The sequence below is a fragment of the Crocuta crocuta genome, unplaced genomic scaffold (genome assembly GCF_008692635.1).
Source record: "Crocuta crocuta isolate KB4526 unplaced genomic scaffold, BGI_CrCroc_1.0 scaffold299, whole genome shotgun sequence".
In the NCBI taxonomy this organism is placed as follows: domain Eukaryota; kingdom Metazoa; phylum Chordata; class Mammalia; order Carnivora; family Hyaenidae; genus Crocuta; species Crocuta crocuta.
Window position 1 is genome coordinate 126,224 of NW_027532747.1, and position 14,478 is coordinate 140,701.

Consider the following 14,478-nt stretch of genomic DNA (forward strand, 5'->3'; position numbering starts at 1 on the left):
GTGCCCCGACTGACCTGGCCGCGGGACTTGACTCCCACCGCAGACCAACGTGGCCCCTTCCTCCACGCCACGCTGGCAGTACTCTATCAGCTTCCGTAGGTGGGCTCGGTGGTTCTGCGGTCCATGGTTGGTGTCCCGGTCTAGAGGGTTACCGATCTTCATCTTCTTCACCTCTTCTACCTGCGGAGAGGTTCTCCCTCAGGTCCTGCTCAGGGGCCGCAGCTCCTGACAATGCTCCAAACCTGACCCACCGACATGTTTGCATCTGGCCACCGGCCACTGGCCCCTGAAGAGACTCCACACACCCTCGGGATGTTCCATATTCTGGTTCCAAACCTGCTTTCCAGGCGGAAACCCAAGACGTATCCTATGTGCAAGGAGACCCGAGCGTAGCATCAGCTGGGAAAACGGAGGTGTCCAGGGACAAGGGTGAGGGCCGGACATGGGGTTGGGGGTGGCGCCAGCAGAGTCTGGTCCTGCAGCGTCTACACCGGTCCTGCGCCCAGCTTCACAGGCTGAGAAGCTGAAGGAACGTTTCTCTGGGGACTCCAGAAACGGGATGGGCATGGGGCCGGGAAATACCAGTCCTGCTGCGATGCCCCAGTGGTAAGAGTGGAGCAGAGGGGCCTGGGCCTTGAGTTCACCCACTCCTGCTCCCAATTCTGCCTGCTTCAGGGCCCAGCTTCAAGGCCTCCTCCTTCCAGAAAGCCTTCCCTGTTGCCTCAACCAACCCAAAAGTAGGTCTAGGCTTTGGTGCCCGGAGACGCGGGTCTGGGTCTCCTCAAAGGATGTGCCAGATGCTGTCTGCTGGATTCTGGGGCTGAGCGCAGAGAGTCAGAAAACCCCCTGAGTGGGGCGTCTGGGTGGCTTAGTCAGTTAAGCGTCTGACTTTGGCTTAGGTCATGATCCCGCGGTTCGTGGGTTCGAGCCCCGCGTCGGGCTCTGTGCTGACTGCCAGCTCAGAGCCTGGAGCCTGTTTCAGTCTGTGACTCCTTCTCTCTCTGACCCTCCCCTGCTCACGCTGTCTCTCTCTCTCTCTCTCCTAGAAATAAATAAAACATTAAAAAAAAAAAAGCCCCTGAGTATGGGGTACTGTGCTATGAAACAGAACTCAGACGGCATAACCAGTGGGGTGTAGACATCAGAACTTCTGGGCTCCAGGCTAGGATCCACCCCTTCCAATTTTCTCTCTCCAGGCTCTTTCTCTGGTTTCCTAAAACCAAACAAGGTCATCTACACCCTCACTGTGGCCACATCAAGGTCAGGCCTGACTGGCCATCTCCTCTTCCTCCGTGGCAAGGGCTACTTCACCCCTCCACTCGGGCTCTGCACACGTGCCCCAGCCAGGCCTAATCGGGTGCAGCAGACACTCAAGCCCCCGCGGACCACCCTCTTGCCCTTTCACCAAGAACTCCGCTCCTACCTGGCCACCCTCCACCTTGTCTCCCTAGGACACCAAGAGCAACAGTGCTGATGTCCTGGGTGCACTTCCCTCTTGCTGTATTTGACAATCCTGACAGTTATCCTGGGATTCTGACCCCTGCCCTCACCCTGGGGGGTTTCACAACTCCCTTGCTGACTCCAGAAGGGCTGTGCTCCCAATAACTCAGTGAGCCACCCCCTCCATCATGACTGTCCATCTGTGCCCCAGGTTCAGCTCTTCCTGTGCTGGGCTTGTTCCAGTGAAGGACTTAGTCGGCCAGGCTGCCCAGCTCCCAAATGACAGTGGGTCACACGGGTGGACGCCACCGTACACACTTTCCGTCCACAGTGGGTCACACGGGTGGACGCCCCTGTACACACTTCCCATCCACAGCGGGTCACACAGGTGGGCACCACCATACACACTTCCCGTCTACAGCGGGTCACACGGGTGGACGCCCCTGTACACACTTCCCGTCCACAGCGGGTCACACGGGTGGACGCCACCGTACACACTTCCCGTCCGCAGCGGGTCACACGGGTGGACGCCCCTGTACACATTTCCCATCCGCAGCGGGTCACACGGGTGGACGCCCCTGTACACATTTCCCGTCCACAGCGGGTCACACGGGTGGATGCCCCTGTACACACCTCCCGTCCGCAGTGGGTCACACAGGTGGACGCCCCTGTACACACTTCCTGTCTACAGCGGGTCACACGGGTGGACGCCCCTGTACACACTTCCCCTCGGGGTGGAGCTGGTTTCCCACACCTTCAATCTGTGCTGGCCTGTGACTTGCTGTGGCAGGTACAGTGTGGCACCAGCAACCTTTGGGAGACCCGAAGGGGATCAAAACTCCTGCTCTCACTCTTGGGAGTCCTGACGCTGGCCCNACGCCCCTGTACACACTTCCCGTCCGCAGCGGGTCACACGGGTGGACGCCCCTGTACACACTTCCCGTCTACAGCGGGTTACACGGGTGGGCACCACCATACACACTTCCCGTCCGCAGCAGGTCACACGGGTGGACGCCCCTGTACACACTTCCCCTCGGGGTGGAGCTGGTTTCCCACACCTTCAATCTGTGCTGGCCTGTGACTTGCTGTGGCAGGTACAGTGTGGCACCAGCAACCTTTGGGAGACCCGAAGGGGATCAAAACTCCTGCTCTCACTCTTGGGAGTCCTGACGCTGGCCCCGCATGTGCCCGAGCACACACTGTGGGACGAAGCAACACAAGGAAAAAGATAAGCCTTCCCAGTGCAGCCACCAGTGTCCCTGGCAGTGCAGACGCACGAGCCAACCTCAGGGGAGCCTGTGCCGGTGCCCACGGCGCCCACCTGCAGGACTGTGACTGCATGAACAGCTGTCACCACCAGCCACTAAGTTTTGGGAATAGCTTGTGACATGGAAAAAGCTGTTACGCTCCCTTCTAGAAGGTCTGTTCCTTTCCTCCCTGCCTTTCATATTTTTACGCATTATGCTAGACCCTCTCTGGGGGCTCCTGGGTGGCTCAGTTGGTTAAGCGTCTGACTTTCTATTTTGAACCAGGTAGTGATCTCGCTGTTTGTGGGATCGAGCCCCATGTTGGGCTCTGCGCTGATGGCATGGAGCCCGCTTGGGATTCTCTCTCTTTCCCTCTCTGTCTGTGCCTCTCCCACTCAAGCGCACATGCACTCGCTCTCACTCTCTCTCTCTCAAAAAAAAAAAAAAAAAAAGACCCTCTCTAGAGCTCGTTCCTAACACCTGCCCTGCCTTGTCTCAGTCCTGCGCTCTCTTTTCTTCCTGGCTTTGTAAATACAGTTTGTTTAAACCCGCACTCAAGGGTTGTGTTCCAGCATCCCCTCTCTCACCCACTGTGATCAGACTCTCCTTTCCAGGATGTGGGGAAGGGCTCTCGGCTGAAGCTGAGCCGACCAGAGCCCCATGGATCCCGCAGTCACTTAACGGACCAGGGATGGATCTGGGACCCAGTCACGCCAACCATCATCCTCCCCCACAGCCTTTTTTAAAAAAATATTTTATTTATTTTTGAGAGAGAAATAGAGACAGCATGAGCAAGGGAAGGTCAGAGACAGAGGGAGACACAGAATCTGAAACAGGCTCCAGGCTCTGAGCTGTTAGCACAGAGCCTGACGCGGGGCTCGAACCCATGAACCGTGAGATCATGACCTGAGCTGAAGTCGGACGCTTAACCAACTGAGCCACCTAGGCGCCCCCCCCTCCCCCCACAGCTTTTTCTAACAGTCAGTGGGGACGGGGCGATGTCCCCTCCGGTTCTATGCCCCATCCCTCAGCCTCTTACCTGTGGGCACCCATCCCGCAGCAGCTGTGAGAAGTGGCTGCTGATGGTCCCAGGTCCCAGGGAGGACTCCCCTAGTCCATGGACACTCACAGCCGACAATTGTTGACAGGGGACGAAAGCCCGGCTCTGTGACCCCAGGGGTACACCTGTGCGTTGTCTTTCTTGCTCCAGAGCTCCTGTGTGTGGGTCAGGCTAGGGCTGCATGTCACTTGATCCCATGTCCCTCCTCCCAGGCTTCACCTGGGAGCTTGCCCTTCATGAGCCACGTGCGCCCGAATTCCGGGTTCAGGCATCACTGCTGGGGACCTGGCCTCGCCGAGGCCCTTTTTCGTTATGTCAGCATGAGCTGCAGGGTTATTATTTCTTGCTGAAATAATAAGAACCGGTAAACACGATACGGCTCTGCCTGAGGGTTTCCTGGCTCGGATGAACAGTCCCAGACTCCACCTGGCCCAGCCCCGTCTTCCTGCCCCCAACCCCCTACAGCCCACATCTTCCCAAGTTCTACTCTCCAGCAGAACTTACCACCTTCTGCACAAAGAGGTCGTGGATCGAGTCCTCTACGAAAAGCCGGCCCGCGGCAATGCAGTTCTCGCCTTTGTTGAAGAAGACGGAGCTCATCCCCTTCAGAGAATGGACAAGGATGCTGGCTTGCAACCTCTCCCAAGGCACCAGTCCCCCGTTTCCCGTCGGCCCCAGGTACCCCCTTCCTATCGGGAAGGGGAGGCATGTGCACGTCCTGAACTTGGATGGGATGGTGGATCAGGCCCAGCCAGTGCTGGGCATACGGGCTCCGCTCATCCCTCTTGAGAGGAGAGAGGAGTCCCATCCCCTGGGGACACCTGTGTCCACATTGCAGAGAGTGGAGGACAAGAGGGAGTCGAGGGGTGAGCCTGGACACCCTCTGTGCAGGCGTGCTCCCTGGGATGGTCCAGGAGGGGTCAGAGCTCACACTCTTGGGGCTGAGCCTGGAGGGTCTGGTAGCTTGGAGCAGGCAGCAGCCCCGTATCTTGGGAGGGACAGGGCGCCAGCTCAGGCCTGAGAGAATTCCTGGCAGGGGTCCAGAATAACTGTCTTCAGAGGCTCAAGGGAGCCTCTATTTTGGACCTGGGGAGGCCTATGAGGGGGGCCGGGGGAGAAGGGGGAGCTTGACTGCTCTGGGTCAATCTTGGCTCTCATGGCAGCTGTGACTGCACCCCCAGTGACATGGCCTGGGCCGCTGGCCCTGAAGCCCTGGCCTTGACACCACGGCCAAGACCCTTGGGCTGATGGACTTGCCTCCCTCAGTTTCCCTGTCTGAAGCTGCACGCCCTTTCATGTCCATGCTAGTGTCACAGTGTGCTCCAAGGCACAGTGAGACTTAGATGGAATGGGGTGTATTTAGGCACCTGGTTGAACATGGCCTTACTGGCTTGCTCTCAAATGTGTGCGGAGAGGCACTGAGGTGTAACAATGATAGTGACAATACGCACAACGGACACACAGCACCTGCCACATCTTCTAAGCCCTTCAGTCTTAATAGCTTGTTGAATCCCTGTAACAACCAGAGATGTCGTCTCCCCATCGTACAGGTGAGACAGCGAGGCCCAGCAAGCTTAAGGAACTTGCCTGAGGCTGCCCAGTGAGTCAGTGGTAGAGCTGGGCAAGCAGACACAGCAAAAAGGAAAGGTTTTCATGCTGATATCAGAACAGATGGAAACATGGCTAACGTTTCCCATCCTGTGAAGCTGATCTTGGTAATCCTGACAGTTGCGAAACTTCTCGGGAAGTTTGTTCTTCTGGAAGGCGTATGTCATTCTTTGTCCCCTAGGCCCCTTCCTGCCAGTCTAGGGCAAATGTGTGGGTTTGACTGTGGAATCAGAGACGGGGGCCCCACGTCCATCCCCCACGCCCCCAGGGAGGGCCTCACCATCTGCACAGCCTTGCTGAGGTCACAGTCAGCGAAGATGATGAGGGGTGACTTCCCGCCCAGCTCCAGGGAGACCTTCTTCACGTTACTCAGGGCGCAGCTGAAAGGGACAGAGGTTGGAGGGCTGGGTCCCTAGGAGATGGGGACACAGGAGCTCCAGACGGAGGGGCTGAGGGAAGCTCCAAAGCATGCTGTACTCAAAGAGCAAGCGGAGGGTCAGAGGGGGCTTCTCCCCACTCGCACACTCACCCACCCTCCCCGCTTCCCTCCCCTCTCCACACCACTGCCTTCCTCCCTTTCCACATGCAGGCCCACGCCCACCACAGGGCCTTTGCTCTCGCAGCCCTCTCGGGATCGTTCCTGCTTCAGATTTCCTTGAAGCTCGTTCTTCACTTCCTTATGGCCTCTGCTCTAATGTCCCCTTGCTGGGGTGCCTGCCCCCAGCTGCTCCCTATTAACTGCATGCTGCTGAGCTCCACGCCTGATATGCTTTGCTGCGTAGTGTATTTGTGTCTGGCCCTGCCCGTCAAAGCATAAGCCCCACCGTGGTGGACAGGCATTTGTCTGGTCATGCAGCTCCGTTCATCCAATGAATAAACCAAACACAGAACCAGCCCCCCCCCCCCCCCCCCCNCCCCCCCCCCGTTGGGGTGGCGGCAGTGCCACACGGCCTTTGGCCTTTGGGTTTTTAGGGACGGGTGCAAACAGAGAGAAGTTGGGGGTCCTGTGCTTGCTGGTACTGTCCTCAAAGGGACACTCAGAAGGGTGGGCCAGTGAAACACCAGCATGGCACCGGGTGGGAGTCGGGGGATCTCCTCCCTCCGGCCGTACCCAGGAAGAAGGCTCCTATCTAAGGCACCAGCCTCAGGGGTCTTGGAAAGTCCCCAGAAGATGGCAGCCCCAGAGCCACAGGATACCCACCCAAGCCCTCCTGCCCTGGAGTCCTCAGAGCTGACACTTACTGAGCCCTCCCTCACCCTAGCACACACATGCCCACATGGGACTATGGCCCGCACAGCACTGGGGAGACCAGCTAGCTTTTCAATAAGGGCAAGTACCCAAGCTGCTGGGACTACTTGCAGCTGGCCCCCGGCCCCCTCCCTCATCCGTCCACCTGCACCCCATCCGTCAGTCCTGCACCACCACCAGCCTCCCTCTCTTCAATGCTGAGGCTTGCTCTGCTGCACTCAGAACGCATCAGAGTCACTCTGCCTGGCCCGCTCACACGCGGGGATGTGAGCCTCCACGGACCCTAAGGATACACTCCACCAGCCACATTGGCTGTGGCTCCCGGCTGAGAAAAGGGTGCCATGTAGAGCTGCTGTGATCAGCATAAACATAGTGCCTGCTCAACAAAGGCACCAGGGCCCAGGATTCACCCTGACCCTCAGAGGGAGTGTGCGGGGCCAAGGCGTGAGAATTCCGTCTTGCGGGACAGAGAGGCCCCTGGAGAGCAGGCCAGGGCTGCAGAAGGGTCCCAGGGAAAAAGAGCTCTGCTCGGCACTGGGGGCTACAATATGGCCATGTTTTAACACAAGAGAAGCCTTTCTCCCTGTGGAATTGTCATGTCATCGCTGGACTGCTCTGGGAGACCCACCCATGAGTCTTAGAGCTCAGGCAGAGGTGGGTGGTCCCAGGGCCTGAGAAAAAGGCATCAATCACTATGCCCAACAGAACCCCAGCTCCACTCTACTCGTACCTATCACGCAGGGACAGATGCCTGAAACCCATCCCCAGAACTCACCCAGTGACAGTCTTGGGACAGCCAGGGCTACCAGGTACTGTGCTGCGGTCCAGCCCTGTCTATATCCCCAAGCCTGCTGGCTGCACAAACCGACACCACGGAGCATGAAAACTCCCTTCACTGAACTGGTGGGGAAACTGGGGCCCGCAAGGGTCTGGGCTCCGCCCCAGTCATATCATGAATTAGTAGCAGAGCCGGGAATAGAATCCCAGCTGGTTTGAGGCAAGTCCAAAGAAAAAGAGATAAAGGATGTTCTAGAACAGGTCTCTCCAATGGAATAGAAGAAAGCCTCAAACACCAGCCGCAAATATAAGAGCAATTTTTTTTTTTTACTAACCACTGAAAAACTAAATTCCTTTTAGTTTTAAAAAGAAAAACTAAAAAGAAACCAATGAAATTACTTCTAATCTAGTTTATTTAACCTAATTCTTAAAAATTAATTATTGCAACCTGCCAACAATATAAAATTATTAATGAGCTACTTTGTGCACTAAGTTTTCAAGATCCAGTGGGTCTTCTACACTTGAAGCCCCTCTTAATTCAGAGCAGCTCTGTGCCAAGCGGCCATGCATGCTCAGGGCCCCAAATTGCATGGAGCCTCCAGCAGCCTCGGGGCCAAGCACGCTTGGGAGCAGCTGCGCCGGTCTCACCAGGGGCTGGTCAGAAACTCAGACACTGGGTCGGGAACTGCCTCACGCTCACACACAACACTGTCTACATCCCCACACTGTGACCAGCGCCCCCCCCCCACCTACCTTTTCATGATGTGTTTTCCCACCTCCGTGGAACCTGTGAACCCGATTTTCCGCACATCGGGATGGTCTGAGAGTCTCTGGCCAACCAGCGAGCCTGCAGGTTGGAGTGAGCCAGGGAGTCAGCGCAGCCAGCAGGTGCTGACAGGGAGGTACAAGCTTTGCCACCCCTCACACACACCCTGTTAGGCCAGACCTCTGGGCTGTACACCCCAAGCACTTAGAGCCCTCGGTGCCAGGGCTTATTGGGCCTCGCTCCCTGCTATGGGCAGAATCATAGGCCCTCAAAATTCCTTACGTTGAAGTCTTAACCTCTAGTACCTCAGAGCTGACCGTGTGTGGAGACACGGTCTTTAAAGAGGTGAGTATGTTCAAATAAGGCCATCTTCTCCTTTCTTCAATGCACACTGTCTCCTTAGCTTGATCTCACCCTGACTTGCGTCTTCAGACACAGCATCCTCTAAATCTGTCTGCGATCTGGGCCCATTTATGATTCCTCTGACTGCTCGGCACCTCCACTTGGATGCCTTGCAGCCTCTCAAATACACCATGTTTGAAACTGAACTCCTACTCTTTCCCCAGACATGCTCTTCCTCCAGGTTCTCCATTTCAGTAAACAACCTCTCCTTGCAGCCAGTTGTTCAAGCCAAGAACTGGGAGTCGGTCTTCACACTTCCCTTCCCCACCTTATCAATTGCCTAATCCTGGGCTCCTCCACCCACTCAACCCCTCCATTTCCATGGCTCTCCTGCCTCTGAGCTTGTAAAACTGCATGTGCCCAGGTGCACCTGTGAAGATTCTGGCTCAGTGCGTTTGAAGTGGGACACTTTCATCCTCTATATAGAGTTAAGATACTAATTCCGTTCCACCATTCTTGTTAAAAAGAGTATTAACTGTTGGGGAAAGAAAGTATTTGCAAAAGACACATCTGATCGAGGATTGCTATCCAAAATATACAAAGACCTTGAGGCACCTGTGTGGCTCAGTTGGTTGAGTGTCTGACTTCGGCTCAGGTCATGATCTCATGGTTGGTGGGTTCGAGCCCCGCATCAGGCTCTGTGCTGACAGCTCAGGCCTGGAGCCTGCTTCAGATTCTGTGTCTCCCTCTCTCTCTGACCCTCCCCTGCTCACACTCTGTCTCTTTTTCTCTCTCAAAAATAAATAAACATTTATATATATATAATAAATAAAATAAAATAAAATAAATAAATGATATATATAAATAAAATATAAATATATATACAAAGAAAAATACATATACAAAAAAAGAAACACTATGAAAATAAACAATCCAATTGGAAAATTGTACAGGCAGTGTCTGTACACACACCTCATCAGGAAGATATACAGATGGCAGATAGTACATTTAAAGATGTTCAACATAGGTCATTAGGGATTGCAAATTAAAACAATGAGACACCACTATACAATTATTAGAATGGCCAAAATCCAATATACTGACAGCACCAAATGCTGGAGAAGATTTGGAGCAAGAGGAACACTCATTCTTGATGACAGGAATACAAAGTGGGTCAATTTCGTTGGAAGAACACTTGGTCATTTCTTACAAAAGTAAACCTAACCCTAGCACAAGATCCACCAGTCACACTCCTTGGTATTTACCAAATGAGTCGAAGACTTATGTCTACCATAAACACTCCACATTGATGTTTATAGCAGCTTTATTCATAATTGCCGAAACATGGAAGAATCTGAGATGTCCTTCAGTGAGTGAATAGAGAAATAATCTGTGGCACATGGCAGACAATGGAATATTATTCAGCACTAAAAAGAAATGAGCCGTGAAGCCATGAGAAGATGTGGAAGAAACTTAAACGCATATTACTAAGTGAAAGAAGCCAATCTGAAAAGACTGTATATTATATGAGTCCACTATGTGATGTTCTGGAAAAGTCAAAGCTATGGAGATAGTAAAAGGTTGGCTGTTGCCAGGGGCTGGAGGGAGGGAGGCAAAGTGGGTGAAGCAAAGGGAAGTCATAGGGCAGTGACATTCTTCCATATGATACCACAATGGTGGAGGCATGTCATAACACATTGGTCATAGAATGTACAACACCAAGAGTGAATCCTAATGAAAATGAACACTATGGACTTTGGGTGTTAATGATGTGTCTGTGTCAGTTTGTCAATTGTAACAAATATACCACTCTGGGGTGCGATGTCAATAGTGAGAGGGACTGTATACAAGTGGGGATATGAGGTATATGGGAACTCTCGATACGTTCCACTCAATTCTTCTGTAACCTTAAACTACTCTGAAAAATAAAGTGTAAATTAATAATAATAATAATAATAACAAAATCACTGTTTTAGGCTGTTCAAGAAACATTTACGAGAAGGTGTCATATATTAGATCACAAAGAAATTCTCCATTTTGGGTGGCTCAGTCGATTAGGTGTCTGACTGGCCTGGGGCATGATCTCACAACTTGTTTTGAGCCCCGCATCGGGCTCTATGCTGACAGCTCAGAGCCCGGAGCCTGCTTCGGATTCTGTTCTCTCTCAATCTCTCTCTCTCTCTCTCTCTCTCTCTGCCCCTCTTCTGCTGGAGCTCTGACTTTCCCTCAAAAATAAATAAACATTTAAAAAAGACAGTAATAAAAAGAAATTTTCCATTTTAAAGACTCTGTTTTTAAGTAATATCTACACCCAGTGTGAGGCTTGAACTCACAACCCTTGAGATCAAGAGTCACGGACTTCACTGACTGAGCCAGTCAGGTACCCTAGAAATTCTCCATTTTAGAAAGAAGAATGTTTACAGGCTATTATGGGTTGTATTGTGTCTTTCCCCATTCATATGTTGATATCCTCAGAATGAGACTTTCTTTGGGAATAGGGTTGTTGCAGATGTAATTAGTTAAAGTGACATCATTAGGGTTGGCCTTAATAAACCTTATATTAAACCAGTAAAGGATTTATTAGGTCAAGGGCGTCCTTTGACACAATTTGAGAGGTGCCTGGATGGCTCCATTGTTGAGCATCTGACTCTTGGTTACCACTCAGGTCATGATCTTGTGGTCTGTGGGTTTGAGCCCCGCATTGGGCTCTGTGATGACAGTGTGGAGTCTGCTTGGGATTCTCTCTCTCCTTCTGTCTCTGCCTCTCCCTTGCTGGCGCTCTCTCTCTCTCTTCTTCTGTCCACATAAATAAATAAACCTTAAAAAAGGTGGGAGGGGACATGCATACAGACACACATAGAGACAAAGCACCATGTCAAGATCAAGGCAGAAATCAGTGATGCTTCTAAAGCTAGGAAAAGGCAAGGAAGCATGATCTCTAGAGCCATTAGAGGGAGCATGCCTTAGTGACACCTTCATCTCTGATTTCTAGTCTCCTTGATCAGTATGAGTCTGTTGCTTAAGCTGTCGAGTTTGTGGTCCTTTGTTATGGCAGCACTAGCAAACAAATGCAAAGGCCGTATTCTCTGATCATGACATAATACAACTAGAAACATAGGAATAGAATTTTAGAAACAAAACAATTGGATTTTGTCTTAAGTCTTACTGGGTCAGAGAATATATCAAAACTACAAATATGAACACAATCAATTTAAAAGGCATGAGGTTGGAGTGAGCGCTGAAGACTAGTATGAGGAGCCCTGTTGACAATTCCCAGGGAAATAACCATAACTAGTGAAAATTATTGCTAAAAAACAACAACCATATACAATCTCCGAAAATTTTCCTAAACTCCCATTTAAGCAGATGAAGAAAGATTTATTCAAGTAAATCTCCTATATCTCAGTAAGAACAGTGAGAGCCTGTGGTACTTGAGCCATGAACCATTCTCTCCCTCCAGGTGATGGAAACTCTACCCCAGGCAGGTGTGGTCAGGAAGGCAGGGTTCCTCTCCTCCAGCTCCCGGTCCAGAGATATGACATCTCACTGGGAGGGGCAGGGCATCAGCATTTTTCATCTCCTCCAGCTCGGTGTTTTTATTTTTTTAAACATTTTTAAAATTTAGTTTTGTGAGACAGAGAGAGAGAGAGACAGAGACAGAGGCAGAGCATGAGCAGGGGAGGGGCAGAGAGAGAGGGAGACAGAACATGAAAAAGGCCCCAGGCTCCGAACTCCGAGCTGTCAGCACAGAGCCCGACGTGGGACTCGAACCCACAGACCGTGAGATCATGACCTGAGCCGAAGTCGGACACTTAACCGACTGAGCCACCCAGGAGCCCCAACTCTGTGTTTTAGAAGCTAAATTCCTGCTGAGTATGCCTTCCACCTGGTCCCGACTCATAAAGTGAAGGCTCTTACCCGGGTGTGGCAGGCTGAAACTATTGCGACCTCATCTGCCTAGCCCCAGCCCCCCTCACCTGTGCCAGATTTTGGCAGGGGGACAAGATTTCTGTAAGAACAGAGAGTTCCTAAAAGGCACTGACTTTATTTGAAACTGTGTGAAGTTCAATTTGAAGGGCATTCTCAAAAACAATGGAGATTTTGTGGATGAGCATTTAAAAGAAGGCTGATAGCTCTATGATAGCATTGAGGTAAACCACAGGTCAGTTAATTTACCAGAGAGAACCAGGGAGGGGCTCTCGGGGTAGAAACAAACCTCAAAAGCTGGCCTCAAATACTACCCCTGTGGGGCGCCTGGGGGGCTTAGTCGGTTAAGCATCCGACTTTCGCTCAGGTCATGATCTCGCGGTTCGTGGGTTCGAGGCCCGCGTCGGGCTCTGTGCTGACTGCCAGCTCAGAGCCTGGAGCCTGTTTCAGAGTCTGTCACTCCCTCTCTCTCTGACCCTCCCCTGCTCACGCTGTCTCTCTCTCTTTCTCCTAGAAATAAATAAAACATTAAAAAAAAAAAAACTACCCCTGCAAAGGGGTTCAGATTTAATCGGATTATATCATAAGGCAATTGATGCCGCAGCGTGTTGTTGAAAACAATAGAACAACCAGACTGTCCTTAGCAGAACTGAACTGCGAGTACGACACCAAAAGGGTAGATAGCCACAGAGTGACCAGGGAAAAAGAGTCATAGAGAGCCCTGCTAAAACTGCTATCATCCCATGCTCAAGGCTGTGCTCCCTGATGAGTGACATCCCTGGACACATACCACGGGGAAAACAGACTTCTCTCAAATAGCCTGGCCAAGTCACTAAAGACATAAACAAGCAAATAACAAAAACAAACTTCGGAATTTGTACCCAGCATTGGTACAATATATTACCTAAATTTTCCAGCTTTTAACACAGCTATGACGCACGCAAAGAAGTAGGAAAGTAGAACCCATCACAGGAAAGAAAAAAATAAGCAGGTGATATAAGCTGAGAGGGCCCAGATGTCATATTCAATAGGCAAAGATGTCAAAGCAGCCATTGTATACATGTTCGAAGAACTAAAGGAAACCATGCATAAACCATACTTGTCTCATCAAGTAGACAATATCAAGAAAACAAACTTTTTAATAACCAGGTAGAAATTCTGGAATTAAAACGTACATTAACTGAAATTTTTTAAAAAATCAGTAGAGTGGCTCAACAGTAGGTTTGAACTGGCAGAAGAAAGAATCAGTGAGCTCTAAGATAGTTAGACATTATGTAATCTAAAAAAACCAGAAAAATAATTTCTTTAAATGAAAAGGGCCTCAGAAAGGAGTGGATTACCATCAAACACACCAACATACGCATAATGGGAGTTCCAGAAAGAGAGGAATAAAGAAGGGAGCAGAGAAAAATGTTAGAATAATGGCTGAAAACTTCCCAAATTTGATGTAAAACATTAATCCTAATATCCATGAAGCTCAATGAATTTCATGTAAAATAACCATAAAGAGATGCACTCTCAAACACATCTTAGTAAAAATGGTGAGAAACAAATAGAAAAGAAAATTTTGGAAGCAGCCAGAGAAAAATGACTACTTGTATGTAAAGGAACCCCATTAAGATTAACAGAAACATCTGACTGTTCATCAGAAACAATAGAGGCCAGAAGGTAATGGGATGATACATTCCAAACACTGAAAGAACAAAACTGGCAATCAAGAATCTTATATTTAGCAAAGTTATCTTTCAAAAAATAAAAGCAAAAAATAAAGGCATTTCCAGATAAACAAAAACTTAGTGAATTTGTGGCTAGCAGACCCACCTTATGAGCAATACTGAAGGAAGTTCTTCAAGCTGAAAACAAGTGACTCAGACAGTAACTTGAATCCATCAGAGAGCATCAGGAAAGGTAATTACATAATTATAAAAGACAGCTCAAATGCATATTTTTTTTCTTTTCTTTACTGATTTAAAAAGCAATTGTATAAACCAATGTGTATATAATTGTATTGTTGGATTTACATCAGATATAAATGAAAGATATTTGACAATAATAGCAGAGA

At 50.5% G+C, this 14,478-nt stretch overlaps 1 protein-coding gene across 1 annotated transcript in view; it reads right to left on the reverse strand.

Annotated features, from left to right (window-relative positions):
- ALDH1L1 (aldehyde dehydrogenase 1 family member L1) overlaps positions 1 to 14,478 on the reverse strand; it is a 90,279-nt gene that overhangs the window by 6,261 nt on the left and 69,540 nt on the right. The window contains exons 17-20 of the mRNA XM_077780846.1: positions 8,135 to 8,228; positions 5,636 to 5,735; positions 4,252 to 4,350; positions 15 to 180 (exon numbers count right to left, since the gene is read on the reverse strand). Coding sequence (XP_077636972.1) covers positions 15 to 180; positions 4,252 to 4,350; positions 5,636 to 5,735; positions 8,135 to 8,228 — 459 coding nt within the window. The remainder of the gene's footprint in view (positions 1 to 14; positions 181 to 4,251; positions 4,351 to 5,635; positions 5,736 to 8,134; positions 8,229 to 14,478) is intronic.